The following is a 20,960-nucleotide window of genomic DNA, read 5'->3' on the forward strand; positions in this document are numbered from 1 at the left end:
TGACTGACTGTCAAATGCGTGCTCTCACACATAGACACACACAAACACACACACGCACGCACGCACACACACAATATGCAAACAGCAATTGCACAGGCAAACATGCATTTTTGTTAGGGTTCTGAAAAAGTAATCTGCAAGTAATGTCAAAATTGTGGTTTTTCTTTTGCTCTTTTTTTAGCTGACACTTTTTCAAGTCACTCCATCCCCATGCAGTAAGCTTTTAAAGCCAGGGAGACACAATTTGGGTTCCATATATCATGATTCCCTTTCTTCCCGTTTCCTCCTTTTTGTATGTTAGTGAAAAGGCTTCAACGTTGATAACTAATAGTTAACGGTGGGTGTGAATGGTGAAAAGCATTTGTCTGACAGCTGGACTGACACCACACAAAGTAATCTGAAAGGACTTGACAGAGATGTCATGTGCAACTATTGCAGCTTTTGTTGAGACATCCACCTCTTGCCCGTCACATTTTGTGTTTTACAATGGTATTGTGTTTGAAGGCGGAATCTCAGCAGATTCAGGTTTTGTTTTTTTTGTTCAGATGCCAATCAAGAGCAAGCAGAGGAAACGTGCACTTTTAGTCAACACACAGAGATGCGATCTTGTTCAAAGTGTGAAAGGATGGAGACGAGTCGAGAAGAACAAATGAGGCTCTGCAGTCAGATAACAGTGTCACAATGTGACAACAAGGCCGTCCTATAAGGAGGGACATCTTGAGAAATGTGAATTTTGGAAGGTTATAGTCAGGAGAAATTATGTCTGATCTTGATGCAAATATTCAGCACATCAGTTAATTGTTTTGCCTGATCAATCTTTTTTTTTAGTTTGTGTTGTTTCAGAAGCCCATCATACGTAAGGTGATTGTGCCAATATTCATAACCAGAATATTACATCTTAAAAAAAAAGTACTTTTGTCATCATAAAGTTTTCCTTACCATCGTAGCGTTTTTGGCCAATTGGTACATTTAAGGATTGATGGATTACAATTTTGAAGTGAAAGTATTAAAATCCCAGTAGCTCAAATGTTTTTTTTAAAAATATATTTTTATTATATTTTGATATAACTTAGAAGAAGAAACAACACAGCATTTCCCCAAGGTAACAATTTAGTGGCCATAAGCACACCATAACACAGAAACAGAAAGGTTGTATTACATTATTTGAAAAATTCCCTTAAAGTCCTGACATGACATATGTTATATACTGCAGAAGCCACAACTTGACTGGCTGGAATACAACCGCCAGCAGTAATCCAAGTTTTATTATAGTGGAAATAAATGGAGAAATTAATGTCCTGTGTCAATGTGGAGGCCAGATTGTGGAAGGCAGAGAATGTCACGGTAGAAGCGGCCAAGAACAGATATAAAATACTGCTCTTTCAACAAACCTCAACAAGCAAAAAGTTTGCTCCAAACAGAATTGAATTGCACACTTGCTCTTTTGGTGTAAGAATTGGACGCAGGATAATAAATTATTTTTGTTATCCCACTAACACACAAACCATTTTGATCTGCGAATGGCCATCTATGAAAGAAAATATTATTTAAATTAATTTTAGATTGCGCAGGTGTACACAATATTGTGGCCAGTGTTTTATGTTTGTAATAAAAACAGCTAAATATTGTAGAATATTATCCCATATTAGGCTTGCAGCATTTTGTTTCACCATTTTGTTCACCCATTATCGTTCCTCTGTGGAATAATACTGGCAATAATTACCTGAAATCTGTATTTTAGATTTTGAAGTGTGCACACTTTACCCAAACAGTCACAGTTTATTGAGTGTATATGGATCCAAATGATGCCCGTGAGAAAAAAACCATAATAATTAGAGAAAACACACAAGTTTCACACGCACGCGCGCGCACACACACACACACACACACACACACACACACACACACACACACACACACACACACACACACACACACACACACACACACACACACACACACACCACACACACACACACACACACACACACACACACACACACACACACACACACACACACACACACACACACACACACACACACAACAGAAACCTGAAGTCTTTTCAACAGACCCGAAAGTGCATTTTAAATTTGACGTCTTTCAATCTTTGAGTGGCAAATGTGATCTTTTCATGCTCTTAACTGTGAAATAACATAACCACCTTTGCAAAGGCAAAAGGCCGAGTATACCCTTGTGAACCACTTTTTTTAAAAGTTAATCTTTATCAGAATAATCAGAGCGTGCTAAATGTCCCTAAGGCCTCTTTTCCTCTACAAGGCCAATGTGTTGATTATACTGTATCCACTTTATTTGAAATGTTTCCTAGATCCTTGATGTTTTTTCTTGTGCATACGAATTAAGATTATTCCTTTATTTATCATCTATCTGATGTTTTTTGTGTGTGTGTCGGCATATAGGAAGAGGACATCTTGGATCTGCTGGAGCAATGCGAACTGGATGACGAGAAGCTGATGGGCAAATCCTCAAGGCAACGTGGCCCTAAGGTGCTTTAGCGAGAGAAGGAGATGTACAAACTGGGAAAGACGAGGGAGAATGGAGGCCACTTGCCTCCAGGGACCCTATGTAAAAGTACAACGATGGGGAGTTGGGGATGGTAGGCAGGTGCGTGGATCTAATGCCCACAGCGGATGTGATTCCGAGTACTGTGTTAGGCTCAAGAGGAAAGAATTGGAGTGGCCCAAAGAAAGGACCCGAGTGCCTCGAGGGGACAGCTGTCAGACCGCCTCTTTTTCTCGCCACACTATCTTCCTATCGCCCTCTTTCTCTGTCACATGCCCCTCCACGCCCCCCAGATTTCCCTTGACAGCACATTACTCCCTCCATCACCTTGCTTCCCTCACCTCCTTTCAACATACACCCCCCCACCCAAACTCGTTTCCCCTCCTCGCACATCTACATCCATTCCCCACTCGAGGGCTAAATTGGCTGGAACACTCATTCGACAGGGCAGTTCAGTGACGCATTAGCTAGAATAAGGACTTGTTTAGACACAATCACTGTTGTCCAAGTTCATTTGGATGGCATCACTTTCGCTGGTGCCGAACGTGCGGAGGGGAACATTCAGAGCCGGGGAAAGAAAGAGATGTGACGGGTAAATTTACTCCGTGGGGTGTCGTGCTAACACGCCATCTGGTGAAAATTGAACCAAAAGCTAGAATAGAGAGTGAGAAATAGTGATTGGAGACAGGATTTTTGAGAAGGAAGGACACAAGACAGAAAGGATGTGAAGTTTCATTTTCACTTGCTTGTGTAAGACTTTTTCCAAGTTTGGATGTGACTCCACCACAACTTCATCATTCCTGCATCTCTCCTCTTTCTCTTGCTTTCATTGATCTGTTTTTCTAGGGTTACACCAACCTGACAAGCCATATGGTCTTTTTCATAGCTTCATCCGCTTCCAAGGGGTTCACAAATCCATCTGGAAATAATTGAAAGCCGCTGTTCATAAGTCCAGACACTGTTGAGAAATCCCAGTCATATCAGGCCAAGCTTTGCAAAGGCCATTGTCATCTAGAAGGCTTCGACCTTTTTAGACGTATTACCTGAACACATGTTGCTTTTTTAATGCAGATGGTGATACGCTAAATAGCTTCGGGTTTTTAAAGCGCAGTCCAGTCGCACTTAATTCTCTGTGGGCCCTCCTCCTAATTTCTCTCTCTATTAACCTGATGCTCTTATCTTCCCCTTTATTGTCTCCTCGTGAGTTTAATCTCTTACCGTCTTCATCCTCCTCCATCAATCACCCACACAACTAGCCTTCGGTGACTGTGTAAGCCCTCCTGATCACATCCTGCCCATTAGTTTGGTTGGTATGGCAGCGTTGACATGCTAATAGTAATACTCTAACAAATGTAGACATGCTTTATTAATCAATTTGTCACCGTTCAGGATGGTAGATAGACATGATTTATGATTAATGATTAATGTCCCTTTTTTTTGTTAAAGTTTGTGCAGAATTTATTTAGTTTAGCTAGTGGCAGATGGGACTTTGAGGGCTTCTTGTATATTGGGTGAGCTATAGAAATTTACAATCAATTTCTAGTTCTTTAGTCTTCATTTTTCATCTTGGGAAATGGAGTTGCTCTGAATTCAGTCAAAATGTCGTGAAGTTTTGTGAGATTTATTGAGGTAGCTTTCCATCATTAACGACCGAGATTTAAACTCTGGATTTTTCCGTGACTTTATTTTCCTTGAAAATTCTATCAGATTCCATTGGGGAGTTGCATTGTTTCTAGACTGTTACAAATACATATTTATGCACTACATTATTATTTTTATGTATTTTATACTACAACTCATGTCTAAACGTGTTCATCCCTGCCAGCCCTTGACCACCATGCCAGAGTGCAGCCAGACATCACGCCGTCAACGGCCAGACTATCTGGCTGACTTCACCAGTGGTAGCAGCGCTGAGAACTCTTGCTCATCCTCAGACGAAGAGGAGGAAGAGAGGAGAAAAGCAGACGGGGGAAGTAGAAGTGGAGAAAAGAGGGAGAAAAAAGTCTCTTACGACCTCGGGAGCAAGGAGAAGAACTTGGCTGAACGCTCAGGTAAAGTTGTTTTTGGGGCATATTTTTGATATATGTACCGTATATGCCTCAATAACATCTAAACTTTCATTCATTTCAAGTAAAGACAGCACCTTTCATCACTGTCCATGTGACGACCTTGCTGGATGGAACAAAAAACACCCAAGTAGGGGTAGAAGAGGATCCTTACATGAGCTCACTCTGTTTGCAATGAAATAACGGACAAAGCTGTGAAACATTTGGACTGTGACTGAGTTTGTGAGTGGATGTGTGTATAGAGCAAGACAGCAACCCTGCCAAGACCCACTCCACACCAAGCCATCAAAGAGCTGGATGACTAAGCCCCATAATGCTCTCATTTGGCATTCAAAGCAGGGATTCTTCAGCAGCCACACATTCATGAACGCGTAATGCAGACACACACAGTAAATATATCGCCAAGATGCAAATACGCTGACGACAAGAGCAGCTGGAGGAGTTTCATGAGTGATGAAGAGAGTCAGCATATGCTTTGACGTATGTAGTCTATGAAATGCTTAATAACATGGACATATTTATACTAAGAAATTGCATTTGCCACCCCTAAAAAGGTCAGTCCTTGTCAAGGGATCGTATTTTTTTGTCAAAACTGGCCAATTAGTAGTAGACCGTGCTGTTAATATAAGTAAGGAAAAGAAGAGTAAGTGGTTGGGGAGCTGACAGCCCATGTGACTACATGACAATTTATATAATTTATATTCTACAAGTCTCCTTTCTTTCTGGTCTTTATAGGTCGGATGCATTGGAAACCAACGGTCAAGCCTATCAAAACCAATCTGGCACCTTCAGTTTCTCCGACTCACTCCAGCCCAATCAGACGCTCCATCTCCTGCCCTCGATCCATCGCTTCCCTATCGTCGCCCAATGAACTGCGGGTTCTGTCTACTCGGGTCTCCCCTAACGTCCCTGTCATCACGACCCTCGTTCGGCCGAGTTCCGCCACACTACGCTCGCATTCGCTAAGCCGCAGTGGTTCTGCCCATCGTGTGCCTCACAGTAACAGCCTGGGCACTATCCACTCCCACATTGTAAGCTCACAAACACACAACAAATCAAATATAAAAAATGGATTAATGCTAAAAATGAACAGTGGGTGACAGAACAAGAAACGTTTGGAATAGTTGGAACTTATGGCAAAGATGATTATCATGTAAAATGCTATTATCAGTTACATGATATAAAAACAGTTATTTTATTCTAAAAAAAACTTCTTGGATGTGTTTAGGGTGATCCACTAATTAACCTAAGGAATAAAGAACAAGAGGCGGAGCTTATACGGCAAACACTGACTGCGCTCACTGCAATGAGGATCCGATTTCCTGGAAAAACAGAAGAGGAGGCAGAGGCCGTGCTGGATGAGGTAAGTGTATCTACTTGTATATTTTCACTTGTTCAACTGTAACAATTACTTATGGCCGAAGGGAAGATGCACAGGATGTACGAGTAAATGTCAAGTTGTAACATCTTGACTGAAACTCTTTGTTGAGCCCGGTTGTTAATAGAACTTTCCGTCATTTATTTTTTACAGCAATGTTGCAAAAATGGTGCTATATATTTACCGTATTTTCCGCACTATAAGGCGCACCTTCAATGAATGGCCCATTTTAAAACTTTGTCCATATATAAGGCGCACCGGATTATAAGGCGCACCTTCAATGAATGGCCCATTTTAAAACTTTGTCCATATATAAATCCATGTATTTGGACACGCCTGCTGTAGTGGCTCAATATTGGTCCATATATAAGGCGCACCGGATTATAAGGTGCACTGTCGGCTTTTGAGAAAATTTGAGGTTTTCAGGTGCGCCTTATAGTGCGGAAAATACGGTACAGTTTAAATCATACCATGATATTTGCAACAGGGCTCTGGTCCTATTTATATTTATGTTAAGGAACAAAATGAAAACAAGTGTGCAGCAGTGAAGAGGTACAAATCTGAGATCCACTTTTTTCTGCTGGAGACCCTTCTGTGGCCAGGTGAAGCCATCATGGCCTAACTTGGTGGAACATCTCCCTTCCCCGCACAATAGAATTTCCTCTCTTGGCTAGCTTCTCATCATCTTTCACAGGACCCCAATGACATGTTTGTAGCCCCTCGCTATTTTCTGCTGCTCCATTCATCATCTTTGGCAACATCTCAGGGTTAATCCATTGTAACTTATGAAACATGCTGCTATGACAATTAATGTAGTCAAACTTTTTGCTCCTGCATAAACTTGTAATCATTTTTACTCCTATATTGGAGGTTGTAAGAAATAAAAGCATAGAAGCATTGAGTCGAGACACAATCGTGCATGCACACACTTTTTGTCACCCATTCAAGGCAGAGTTTCACCTTGAATGTCCATGTGAAGCAACGGCACCTCAGTCCAATGAATATGCCCGTGAGTCTGATGAAAGCACCCATCTGTCTAATTTTCTGACTCAGACGCTTTTAAAAGCCATGGCCGTCCTCAGAACCAGCTGTCCGCTCAGCACCAAAGTCCCCATAGTGCTCAAAAGACAGACGGACGTCGGACTCTCTTTAACCCCGACTAGCAGAGTAGCCGCAAAGCAATTCATAAATGGAAGCAATAAAAAAAAAAAGAAATCACCCAATCTTAATTGTCGCTATCAGGGTCAAACTGTAGGGTCAATAATGCTTTGTTTCCTTGGGAAGCTTTGGTTAGCAGGCCGGGAGATACTAGGTATGGAGTGAGTTAATATCAGTGATTGTTTGTTATAATTAACAATTTTGTTATTAATGTCTTGTTGTATTAATTTTACTCCAAAACCTGTTTTAATGAGATATTTTGTATTTTATTTTCCACACTGACATGTAACCACAAAGTTTGGGATGGGAAACAACCACCATATCACCGGACAGACGAAAAACTGGAACATTTGAAAAAAAGTGTCTCCAAGTACACAGTATTTTTTAAATGCCACTGTTGAATGGTGTTCAAACCAGAGATGTTCAGTCTGGACATGCGCGAGTACATGACAAACAAACAAACACTGTGTATTCTAAGGATGTTTTTGCTTTTGTGCAATTTCTCCAGAAAATTGTAGATTTACTCCACTATCCTGCATCCAGTAGCCCCGATTACATCAAATTCTATGAATTCACAAAATGAAGGTTATTCAAGTATGGTTTCATGCAACCAGAGAGAAATAACACAAAATACAGTAGTACTATAACAGTGTATGCCCATACAATGTCCTCACAATGAAAGAAACAATTTGTGTGTGTGCATGTGTGTTTGTGAAATGGGAATGTCAGACAATTAGCACTACACCTGTAATGTTAACAAACCCTAATGAGAGCAGCGGAGGCAGATGAGCATCCACGCCCGTAAGTTCCCCCTCAGGAAAGAATACATCTTCAGTTAAAAGGAAAACAGTCTTTGGCATTTGATGTCTGTTATGGTTTCAAGTGAGAAGCATATTGCACTCATATTGTCAGCATGTTAGACTAATGGCCTCCTTTATCACAAGCTCAAAATGAGCTTTTTGTTGTAGCAGCTGAAACCACGGAAAGGTGCACTGCATCAAGTGCGTTTTTTTATGTTTTAATTGAGGGTAATTTGTGTACATATTATCATAACTGTGACAAATGAGGATACGGCTCACCAGAAAAGACTCAAACAGTTCACAATGGGAGGAAAAGCAGAGCAAGCAAATATACTGTGTTCTATAAATACTTAAAGAATACAACCGAGCATGCGTACTTAAACATGAAATGTATTTCAGTTTATTATCAGTAGATACACATTTTCTCACAACATGAGCTTCAGTTAATTATCAAGCTGCAAAACTGCAGAATTGAAATTACATTTGATTGATTTTTAAATATGATTAATATGTCATTTTTTAAACATTTTTGTTTTTCTTTTAATTGTTTATGCTATTTTATGTTTGTACAGCGACCTTGAGTGCCTTGAAAGGCGCCTTATAAATAAAATGTATTATTATTATTATTATAATCTTTTTAATGTTTTGTCCACAGATCCTTGACAACTGGAAATACCATAAACCAAAGGTAGCCTCCTACTGGCTTGTAAAATTGGATTCCACAAAGCAACGGAAGGTAAGCAAACATAATCAATCCAGGTAACAAAGATGCTTGATGATTCTTTATAAATGATTATTGGACTGAAGGTAATCAAAGGTTGAAAAAGTGAAAGGTATGTTTCTACACTCAGGTCCAAAATTATTGCACACCTTCAAGGTACACGGATGTGCTTTTAACAGTATTTATTTTATATTCACATCATGAAACTTGCATTTACAATCATTTGAGGGGATGAAAACCTAGGCAAGCTCACGCTCATTACCTCGCCATTAAGGGATTCAGGAATGGAAACAGGATGTAAACAAACTAGAAGAGGGGGCAACTTTTGAAATGACACCCTGTAAGCATGCCCCTAATGATGCCATCTCTCAGCCGCCGCCTTCTCCCCACTGTGCTCGGCTTTGCGGTGACGCTGATGTTTGATTTGGAGTGGAGCAGCCTAATGAGAAGCAGGCAGAGGTCAGGAATGAAGCGCCCACCGCTCTGCCATCTGATTACCATACCAAAACATGTCTGCGCGTGCGTGTGTGTGTGTGTGTACTCATCTATCAGTTTGTCTGACAGCCTGTAAGCATGTCTGGCTCGCGTCGTGTTGCTGAAGGCAAATCTTCTCTCATCGTGTCCCAAACACACATGCATGCGCGTAGAATCTGACAGGCGCGTCAGTAATGAGGAGCAAGGAATCAAAAGTCCAAAAAGCCACACTGCTCTGTGATAGGATTTGGAGAAAAAAAAAAGGAAGAAAGAGAGAGGACAAGAAAAGGTGTACGTTGGAAGGGAAAATGGAAGGGTGGACCGAGCGCCTCACATTTTGACACATTCTGTCAAGGATTGACGTGGTTCTAGCAATTAGTTCTGGCCAATGTTCGCCACTACTTCGCTGTACTTTTTCTCCATTAACCCCCACACACCACAAATATGTACTGTGTATATTCTATATCTCTCACCTTAAACATACAACTTAAGGACTGATTGTTCAACTCTGTTTTTTAACTAGTGTCTCCGATAACCTTCGCTATTGCGAAGTTTATATGAAAAAATATATTACCGTTTTTTGTTTTTTTTCCCCACACAGGTTTTGGACATTGTGAGGACCAATGTGCGCTCAGCACTACAGCGGATCTGGAAAGAGCCAGATTTGGAAAGCCTTCACTTGTACCGCCTCTTTAATCGTGTCTTCAATCGACTACTCTGGAGTCATGGCCAAGGGCTCTGGAACTGCTTCTCCAATTCTGGGTAAGTGTGCCGGGCCAGTACAGAGGTACCGATTGTCTTATGAGGTGTCACAAGGTAGAGTCTTTTGTTCCGGGTTATGGACAAACTCATGAGTTTTTTTTTCTCCAATCATGATCTCTCTTCTGCCTTTCCTGGTTGCAATTTGACAAATAGCAAACATCTCAACTCAAACTTAATGGACAGGACTGAGTTGAAGCACAAATCTGGGGAAGATTACGGAAAAATGTATGCGCCTTTGAAGGTTCCACTGAGCACACCATCAACCATACAAATGAAAGAAGTTACTAAAACCACAACTCTTTCTGTTGCCCATCTAAACTGAGGAATCAGTGGAGAAGGTTGTTACTGTTGAATCGGTTGGAAACCAGTTTGGAATTGACTGGAGCTGTCCTAAATTAGTTCAGGTTCTACTTGGAGTTATCCAATGGCAATGACGTGGGGTCACAAAAGGTCAGTCCTTGGACCGCTTTTGTTCAGTCTGTATATGTTACCTTGGATTCAAAAGCTTCAGAACCCCAATGTTGGTTATCATGGCTGAACGAATGACACCCGATACACAGCTATATTTATGCTTTATTATGCTCAAGCTTTATTTACGGCAGCATCAGTTGATTTTTTTTCCAACTTGTTTATGGAACAACACAAGCTGGCAGAAGGTGATTGACAAATCTGAGCAAACCCAACTGTATTCCTCTAAAAATAAAAAACTTCTGGCAATGAAACAAACATAAAACTCTGTGGAGATGGAGTGCAAATTAAGGGCTATGGCTTGGGAGACTTTCACAGGTGAGAGTAAAAAAAATAATCCAATGTTTTATGTGGAAACAGAGTGATTGATTGCTTTTTACTTCCTTTGCTCAAGCTTATCGGGAGCTTTGATGGTCTACTGAAATGTTTTTCTTAAAAGATATTTATATCATCTTTGTTGCTTTGACATAGCGTAGAGTCACTGCAAGGACAACACACAGGTTCATATCCTTTGTGTGTGAAGCGGGAAAACGAGACGTGCACAGATATAGTTGATGCAGTAGAGGTTTGCCTTCATGTTAGCTTTTCTAAACATGCCGATCTCACAACCCCTTCTCGTGAAAAATGAAATGGAGAATTCTCAAGACGTATTTACTTTGACACTTGGTGCACAATGAGTGTAACTTGGGGTATGTTTACAAATATTGTTGTAAAACATGTTTTTCTCAGAGTTCCAGAACAGATTCATATACAGATAATGGAGACTTCAATTAATAAATAAACTCCATATTGTTTATTCCGGTAATTATTTTCCTTTTTTTGCAGAAGTTTTTTTCACATTTTCCCCCGTCCTTCATAGGGAACACATAGTGACTGTTTATCAGCGCTTTCTGAGGAATTTTTTTTTTTCACAGACTCCTCGAGATATTCTACCCCCTCCCCAGGTAAAAAAAAAAAATCCCAACTCCACCAGAGCAGCCCACGTCACAGATTTTGCAAGACCGAGGAAGGTCGCAAGCAAATTCAATACCCTGACTGTATCACTAGGAGTGAGACATCATAAAAAATGGTCAAAAGAAATGTTTCCACTCAGCGGCCCACAAGGATTAGCTTAGCCTCAGCTACCACCACCAGCTGCTTCTCATCGAGCTTTTGTGTGATCACAGCATGTTTTGCTTGATCCAGCTAGCTTACGTGCATATTGTCTTTGCAGCATCTCCAAATAGTAGGTCATGGTCCCGACATGGTTGGACTCGCCAGGGGGCCCTGGTGTCACGTAGCTACAGTAAAGAAGAGCACCACAAAAGCCTGTTCCAAATCCAAGTGCAACCCCTCCACCCTGCTCTTCTTCTGTTGTTTGATACTTTATCTAAGGGACTTAGCAACATTCAAACAGGCCAGCTGCATTGTGGGCGATGAATTCAACAGGCATTTAAATTGTTTAAGAGGTGGGGAATGGAACAGTTTTGAAGCCTTTCAGAAGAGGCAGCTCCCACCCCCCAAAGGAGTGAAAGAGGGCTGACATCAAACGTACCACCCAGGGTTGTGTAGCGCCGTTGCTGAAGCTCTCTCTCAGTCAGGGGTATGGCCGGGGTTTAAATGGGGGTTAACTGTACTCAGATTTATTTCAACCGTCCTCTTTTTGTGTCTGCCTGCCTTCCTGCGCATCTGCATGGGGTGAAAATACAGGCCTTATACTCCAAAAACTATTTGGACAAAAGTAGTGGGACAGCTGTCCATTATACCATATCTGGAAGTGAGGCTTGGAGTAAGGTCTCCCTTTCAAACTTTATGACCCTGCACAGACTTTTCACTAGATCGGGGATTGTGTCGGTGGAAATCACAATTTACATTCCAGTTGTTTTTGATTTGGGCCTTCCACACCAACCACTAAGTAACCTAGCTTTGTGCACTGGAATGCTGTGACAAAATGGGCCATCCCTGTCCGACCGACCCACTTGTCGGATGAACTGGAACATATCCCAGTTGACCCTCTGAGTGTACAACCTGAACTGGTTTCCAGTCACTCACAAAGCACATACCGTATTTTCCGGACTATAAGGCGCACTGGACTATAAGGCGCACCTTCAATGAATGGCCCATTTTAAAACTTTGTCCTTATATAAGGCGCACCGGACTATAAGGCGCAACATTAATGCATCATGTCAGATTTCTAATCCAAATCAAATCATTCTCCATTTGATCTTTTTTATTTCAACTTCAGACGCAACAAATTACTTTATAATCACAAAATAACGACCCATAGTCTTTTTGATTCATGATTCATAGTCTTCAGCGGGCCACTTATGATTGATTTCATGACACAATGCTTCGGGCCAGTTTAAATTGAGGAATTTGGTCAATATGTAAGCCGCACCGGACTATAAGGCGCACTGTCGGCTTATGAGAAAATTTTAGGTTTTTAGGTGCGCCTTATAGTCCGGAAACTACGGTACATACTCAACTGTAGAGCGGGGGTCACCGACCTTTTTGAAACTGACAGTCCCAGAAATGTAATTTATTGAATTCTGAAAATAACTTTGATGTAATAGCTGTTAACTAAACTGTGTTTGCTTGTTTGTTCCTAGTTCATCATGGGAGAGCATCTTCAGTAAGAGCAGTGAGGTGGTTTCGCCTCAGGAGCTTCAATGCTGCCGCAGGCTGGTGCAGCTGTGCCGAGACTGTTTATTAGTCGTCTACAAGTTTGTCTCGGAGTCCCGGGGCTCTTTGACCGGGCTCAGTCCAGAATGGGACGACACCAGGTGAGGGGGTAGAAAAAAAAGCCTTGCTGTGAAACCATCCCTGTGAAGTTTCTTTATTATTGTATAATGTTTCCAATGTAGTGGAGTAATTTAGCCATCTGGGTGGCCGGATAATAGTAAAGGATACATTCGATAGGACAGGATTTAAGAAATCTAATGTACTCGTTGGTCTCAGGTTGCGAAAATCCTGGCACAAGATGTTAAAGCTTTACTTTTGGAAAGACCATCGCTCAGTGCATGAAAAAGCATTGTCCACCTTAAGCCAAACTTGAGTGAGAATGTTGAACATTTTAATTTCCACACAACCTTCTTGTTCAAAGAGCCTCCAAGCCAATCCCAATTTTAATACAGGGCACCAAATATCATCCTCTTTTCTTTCTCAGACTGATCCCTGCAGGAAAGCAGCAGGTTTAGTGAGTGAACTTTTAAAGTGCATATGCTTTGGGCCAGCACACAGGAGAGAGTTGGGAGTGGGGAGGGTGAGTGTGTTGTTAATAGGAAAAAATGGTCCACAGATTAGTGCTCAGGTTAGCCCCCCCCCCCCCCCCCCCCCCCCCGAGGCCTGCTTAATTCAATTAGAGCCCAGATGAGCCTGTGTAGCAAATGACCCTATGAGAGCAAGAGCTTCTCTTTTCCCGGGGCCTCGTTTTACATGATTCATAACTCTCACACATATTTTAACAGGCTATCACTTAGCACCTAGAGTGTAAAAACCCATGAACTATGTGAGCCTTGTGTTCATACCATGGATCATACAACCACTGAGGGCGTGAATACCTAAATATCCCTGCCTCTTTTTTTTCATGTCAGTTCTGCATAAGAATAGACAAGTTATCAACAGATTAATAGGATTTAATAACTCATGCAAGCATGAAAAAAAACATGCTGGTGTTTTTCTGTTTTTGTAGTAGGTGTAACCTTGAGAGTCTATTCGAGCATGCATGTGCTTGTCTCTCCTGATTTCTTCTGTATGTTTATGTGGAAAAAAAGCTTTCCATTTGCTGCCGGACCAGTCTCTACCCATGGCTCCACCTCTGCTGCTGTCACTGCTGCTTCTTCTTCCTCCTCTTCCTCCGTCTCTTCGTCCCCCAATGCAGGTCTCTGCTTGGTTTAGATGTGCTAAACCCTAACCCTCACAGTCCCTTGATCACTGCCTTCTGCTCGTCACTGCTAGACGCTTGGGCCCACCTGCTGCTCAGCACCAACAGTAGCCTAGCATGGTTTCCTCTCCTTCCTTTCTTGTGCATTGAAATGGTGGTTTATTTGAAATATGAGATGTTTTGAAATCAATTCCAAAATCTGTATGCACAATATTAGATGGGAAGGAGAGAAAGGCATATTGAGATTGTGTTTGGAGTTTGTCGATGATGCAACCTTTAGGCCTGGCTTGCTGTGTGTCACCCTGCTGCCACATGTTAAAACACAGCGTTTCACTCAATGCTTCTTTGCCTGGGTGCATTTTATATAAAAGCCTCACTTTGCACAACATCAATAATATTAATAGAGTGTTTGTGTCACTGGGCTGAGCACCAACTAGATTTGCCAAGCATACACTTGCGAGCTACATCTCGTTTGAGATCTTTTATAAATGCCATGTCTGTATTTAGTTTATATTGGCTCCATGTTGTTTGACTTAAGTTGATTGTCTGACGCATATTGCGATGACACTGCATTTGAAAGGCTTGCCGAAAAAAACATTGAATTCCAAAAGGCAGCGAGACTGATGCCTGAGCATTCTGTTAAGATGGAAAGAAAATATTTCCCCTTATTTTCAGTCATGATAACCTTTTTGTGTTGTTGTGAAAGATTTAGTTTGATGCATTGGTCACAATCATACTGGAACGAAAAAAAATTGCCTTCCCACCAAGGCCGAAGTACACAATTGTCTAAAATGTCTTGCAAACAAAAAGAATTATGACTCAGGAGGGACTCAAGATAGATTCAAACCACATTTCCACAATTCCAAAAGTTCTCACAATTGGGCCCATTTTCATACATATCATGGCAGGACAAAGCACAACAAAAAAATGAAATTGTATATGATCATCTTGGAATCAAGTCTCTCGTGTGGATAAAAATCTGAATTAGACAACAAAATGATAATGCAGCAACTGCATACGTATATCCTGCCAACAGTGACTTTTAAACTTGCTTCTACAATAAATTACTATTACCTGCGCCACAATTTAGACCTGGTTTCAGAAAACCCGGCAGATCCCTTTCTCAGACTAGCGTATTTTCCGCACTATAAAACGCACCGGATTATAAGGCGCACCTTCAATGAATGGCCCATTTTAAAACGTTGTCCATATATAAGGCGCACCGGATTATAAAGCGCATAGAATAAATAACTCAACGTGGATCAAACGTTAATGCACTCACAATATAGTAAAACTCAAAATAGTGAAAACAATAACAATATATCAATATCTCAACGTTGCTCAAACGTTAATATCACACAACACACAAAACAAACACGTAAAGCTTACTTTAATAAATTAGTCCTCATCCACGAATCCATATTGGTCCGTATATAAGGCGCACCGGATTATAAGGCGCACTGTCGGCTTTTGAGAAAATCGGAGGTTTTTAGGCACGCCTTATAGTGCGGAAAATACGGTATATTAATATCCGAGACAAACGTAGACACACAAACACATGAACGCATGCACACCAATAAACATTCAAGCCAACGTCGGCACACAGCCAAGTGATTCTGTTGCAGGGGTCTTTAGGTTGTCTGTTGTTGACCACACCTGCCTCCTCATTCAAGCACCCTTTCCTGCAAGTACCCTGACCAGGTGTGTCATCAGGCTTGTGAGCCACATAAAAACTCCTTCAGTCTGTGTGGGCAGATAAGAGGAACGAGCCAAATGGATCCATTAATGACTTCCTTGTTAAACCCCAAATTATATGCCACTACCCCATTTTGTTTTACTGTGATGACAAAAGTTTCAGATTCTGTGAAACCTTCATCTGTCTGAGAAGTAATTAGGGTTAATTGGGGTGTCGAGTCGAATATGTGCCGCAGATAACCTTCAAGCTGCTTTGTACCACTTGGCCTATGATTGCGTCAGCTATCATAGCAGCCACCCCATTTATCCTTCATGACGGTAAATCTGTTCGTTGGACCTCTTAACGCAGCATGGCAGTTGCGTGGAGTGGTGTGGAAGGCCTGTCAGTCCTTACTGTTTGAATGTAAGTGTAAAATATGGAGCTGAAAGAGTAGATTTCTGTCTCAGCTGATAGATGAAACCAGAAGTGCATGAGCAAGCCTCCCCCCGGCTTTCGAGACAGCAGAGCGTTGTTACCACGATCTTCATGATCAAAGTGAGGATGGACCTGGAAGATGACGAATGAGGCTCCAATTAAATGTACCCAGCAGTGACAGAGGACTGCATGGATGTCAGATATGCACGACTGCCAATACTGTGATTCCTTCTCCGGGCAGAATAAGCTCAAAGTGAATAGGTGACGAGGAGCAGTGAAAATACACTCACCCCCTTGGGTATTCAATATTTGACCTTTTTTTTTTCCATATTGACATGCCTGGCTTGGATTTCAGAAGAAATAGTAATTACAGCAACGGTGATCAAGCAGTTCACAGGTGTATTAAATCACAAAAATAGCATTTTTTTCCGTTTCATATGAACTAGGCTGCTGTTCATGGAGTCCAATCATAGTGGAGGATGTGCTGAAGGGATACCTATGGCCCACTTGAAACCGTTTCAAGGACACTCGATGTTTCAAGTGAAGTTAATTTCAATCCCTGGTAACTCTCTTGGGTCTGAGGCTGCAGTGAACACCCTCGGCGACATACTTTTTTTCCCTGGTCAACATTAGAAGATGCCCAGCTAATTTATCTGAAAGCTATTTGCCAAAGAAAGAGAGCTGTCAGAGAAAATTGTTCTCTGTTCACCAGCTTAAAAAAAGATCATTCTTCTTCAAAGTACAATCCTAAACGACTCCCCTTTGATTAGACTGACAGATTGAACCTTCTCTACCGTGAATTGTATTTTTTTTAACTACATGAGGTTTTTAGGTTCTTCAGTTGTGGATGATGCAGCTATGTCACAGATATCGAATGCGATATCAAATGTGAGGCATTCTTCCAAATGATCCGTCTGGAAGAATTCCACCTTGCCACTGTGTCATCTTGTCTGATTACCCTGACATTTGGAATAACCTTCAGCGAACCATAGCCGGATTTAATCATCTCATCTGACATTGCTTTGACAACCATATCTGACTCATTTCCAGTAACTGAGGAGGATAGCGGGAAGGTTCAGGCCCTCCTGACTCTTATCTCAACCTGACGCTGGTCTCATTCTCAGGTACTGGAACGCTGTTAGCAGGAGCTGCCTCACTGCTCTGTCTCGGTGGAAGGTGTCATAAAAAAGTCTTAGAAAGGTTCTGACGTCTGTGCCGCGGAATGATAGGTGAGGATCTTCCGTTCATGATACGTAGGAAATTGAGCGTGCCAGTTAAAATTGCCCTCTCAATTTCAAATGCACGTAAGCAAAATAGTGTCAAAAGTAAGAAGATTGAGAGTATCGTAATAATAATACTTGGATGGATGTCAGTGCTGAGCATCCTGACCTCGAAAGCGTGACTCCTCGTATCTCTAATCCTCTCATTATGTTCATCCTGTCCCCTTGTCCCTCCATGGCTCCGTCTGTCCAGGTATCTCCTGCCAGTGACCTCCCAGTTCATCATGAAGTGGCCTTTGTCCAGCTTTGGCCGCTTCTCCTCAGTCGCGCCACGCTCACGCAGCCTTTACGCCGCCAGGATGGGACACTTCTGAGGTCACCATGGCAATGCCGGTTTCGGAGACTTTCACCTTTTGACCTCAGTCTGCCTCCTATGACTTTCTTACAGCCAAACTCCCAATAAGGCTCATGACTCTTAATAGCTCTGGACACCTGATGGAGACCCACCGTGGCCTATTGCCCCGGGTCCGACCAACAAGGGAATTGGGACGGCCATCGCGTTGATTAATTTTGACGCTGCCATCAGAACCTCTTCAACTTTGCCTTCACCCCCCATAACAGAAGACAGTGGACTCGTCCAGCCGCTCACATTGTAATTGCTCTATTCTAACTCATTGTCCAGCTAAAACTCACGGTACTGTAAAACAAAACAAAAATACCAATGGAAGGATTTTATTTATTTATTTATCTATTTATTTATTTTGTCAGATATTCCATGAATACAACGAATGTTGACGCAGAATGCAGCTGTGGAATGATAACTACAAAGCTTATTTTTGTTGGCTGTTTTAAATGCTTTCTTTCTGTATTTTAAAGATAAGTAACTTATTTTATAATTGCAGTCAGAGTATTTATGTTTATAATAATTTATTACCTAGTTTACACAAGTGGCCCCTCCATTCAACAAAATATGTTTTATGGAATATTAAGTGCAGACTTTTTAAACAAGGTTTAGAACGTAAGTGAATTGCCACGAAGAGAACATGGCGAGCCAAACATCTTGTAGAACACTTAGTTCCAAATATTGCACGTTAAAGAGAACTTTGCGAACCGGTGCACATCGCAAAAGTGTTTGCATGCTTGTTTTTTTTTTTTTTTTTTTGCCAGCGAGTCCGAGGAAGTGAATTGAAACACTTGAAGTTGTGTTTGGTTGTTTGGACAATTCCCTTTAAAATGTCATTAGTAAGTACAGATGAAGATGATCAAGGGTGTGCTTTTGCTATCACGTCTAAATTGTTTGTGTATAGCACACTGAATGATTGGGACCTTCAGCCCAAACACTGATAGCATGGATGGGTGGGCCAGTAAAAAGCTCATCTATTTCAATGATGTTAAGGTTAATATTTCACAAACCACCATAGAACTTGTGAAGGACAGTGAAGTTTAAAAAGGCATTATGTTTGGGAGAGGAGCGGTATTTAATGTTAAGTAGTTTAGCGGCTCTGTGCACAAACCTATCAGATAATATACAATGTCCAGACTAATTTGGTGTGCCAAAAACAAGAACAGCAAACTGCAAAAAAAATAACCTCCCCTTATACATCAATTTACAATGCCAATGTTTTTTTATTTACTCAATTTTACTTGTGTTATTTTAAAGGCATCGTTTACAATGGAGGAATGAGATTTGTAATGCTATGGAGCAATAAAAAGTTTAAACACAGTTGCCTCAATTATGCATTTTTACCTCTTGGAGTCAAAAATATTCTGCTGAGTTTTATCAAGGAGAGTGATGTTTTTGATAAATTAACATTTTATTCTTGAAATATATATATTTTTGATCACTAATATTTTCCTTCTCAAGCAAGAACATTTCTCTGCACTTATGCTCTTATGTTTACAGCAGGATTGAGGAACCAAGTTGAGGGAAGCAAGCAAGGAGTGCTTTTGTTTGGTAGTTTAATAAAAAGGAAACAAAAAAAGCAAAACAAAGGATTGACATCTTCAAAAATCAGAAGAGCCAAAGTAAACAAAAACTATGGAAATGTCCGGGAGCATGGATAAAAACCAACAGTGACAAGACAACGTGACTGTGACACAAAGCGAACCAAGAAGCCGTGAAATAATAATTTTTAATAACCTTTAATAGAACAACTGAGATACACTACGTCAATGTACTTCCTTGACACCAATTACCAGCTCCCTAAGACATAGACCTGCATGGCAAAGAAGCATCCAATTCCTTTTGACCAAGCCAACCTTTCCACTTCCTGTCAGCAGAAGAGGTGCAGGCCACAACCTTGAGGTTCTCAAAGCCGCGCAGAGCAGAGACTGACAGTCTGGTTCTATGAGCCTGGCATGCTGCCCAAAAATTATGTCCCCCAGCAACGGGGCTGGACTGTTCCATCCTGACCTTTTCGCTCCTCACTCTCCCTAGCCACGGACCAAAATCGCTTCAACTACAGTTTTTCTTTTTACCCCTACAAACTCACCACTGATTTTTTTTTTTTTTCAACCAAGACCCTCATGACCCAGTTTTAGGGGCCTAAGCCGACCTCTCCAGCTTGCGAGCTGTGTGAGGGGTGAATGTTTGAGATTAAGGAAGGTCCTTGAATTTATTTTAGGGGGTCCTTCAGTACACAGCTTTTCTTTTTCTTTAAATCCAGTTTGTGCAGATTGCATCCAAGACTGACTTAAAGAAAATGGTGACAAACATACTGTCAAGAAAAACACAATTAGCAGACAGGGAAGTCACAGAATAACAATGCAAAACTAAATGACAACATGGGAAAGTGAAATGATTTGTACTGTCAACATTACAAATCATGACATGGACAGACAACGGCAAAAACTGGACCTCCATATTTTTCCGTTATTTCTGCAAAATAAATTCATCCTCCCCCTTTGCTTTTTGAGTGGATGGAGGAGAAGAATAAAAATCATTGCTATATACTGCATAAAGTTGCAGTGACAAACACTGCACTTGATTCATTTTTATTTTTTTGTTAAATATTAAGTTCAGCTCAATCTTGGCCGAGGCAGGCGCTCCACTGAGTGCTATTCTAGTTAGTATTTTTTAAGGCTTCACATAACCTGCTGCTTGGCTGCGCTGACATTTGTGTGCCTTATGTGCATTCACCAAGGGACGCGTTCAGTGACACCCGCTGCAGTTCAATTATATGTGTTGCCTGTTTTACAAGCATCTTTGCTCTCAGCGGGCGTCCCGCTTCGTACTGACACATAAACCAACACATAAACACTTGCACGCTGAGGAGCCACAAGACTCTCTCAGTCAGGAGCTCAGGTTATTTACCAAGAACGCTTTTCTACCATATGCATTGCAAATGTATGCAAGGATATATGAGAAATATTCAAGTGAATGCCTTTTTTGTTTAGTTGTTAATATTCAATTTAAATA

General features: G+C 41.3%; 1 protein-coding gene across 4 annotated transcripts in view; it reads left to right on the top strand.

The window, feature by feature from the left end:
* The window catches only part of ttll7 (tubulin tyrosine ligase-like family, member 7), a 47,004-nt gene extending 27,739 nt beyond the window's left edge, over window positions 1-19,265 (top strand). Inside the window, exons 14-23 of one of the 4 annotated variants that reach the window (XM_037248839.1) lie at window positions 2,421-2,507; window positions 4,349-4,574; window positions 5,325-5,620; window positions 5,818-5,952; window positions 8,581-8,661; window positions 9,722-9,882; window positions 12,939-13,112; window positions 14,103-14,209; window positions 17,447-17,551; window positions 17,796-19,265. In XM_037248839.1, coding sequence (XP_037104734.1) covers window positions 2,421-2,507; window positions 4,349-4,574; window positions 5,325-5,620; window positions 5,818-5,952; window positions 8,581-8,661; window positions 9,722-9,882; window positions 12,939-13,112; window positions 14,103-14,209; window positions 17,447-17,529 — 1,350 coding nt within the window. In that variant the 3' untranslated portion in view covers window positions 17,530-17,551; window positions 17,796-19,265. Of the gene's footprint in view, window positions 1-2,420; window positions 2,508-4,348; window positions 4,575-5,324; window positions 5,621-5,817; window positions 5,953-8,580; window positions 8,662-9,721; window positions 9,883-12,938; window positions 13,113-14,102; window positions 14,210-17,446; window positions 17,552-17,785 lie in introns of all 4 variants that reach the window. The other 3 variants (XM_037248840.1, XM_037248841.1, XM_037248842.1) reach the window with 3 other exon arrangements.
* The last annotated feature ends 1,695 nt before the right edge of the window (window positions 19,266-20,960 follow it).

The sequence above is a fragment of the Syngnathus acus genome, chromosome 4 (genome assembly GCF_901709675.1).
Source record: "Syngnathus acus chromosome 4, fSynAcu1.2, whole genome shotgun sequence".
Taxonomy (NCBI): Eukaryota; Metazoa; Chordata; class Actinopteri; order Syngnathiformes; family Syngnathidae; genus Syngnathus; species Syngnathus acus.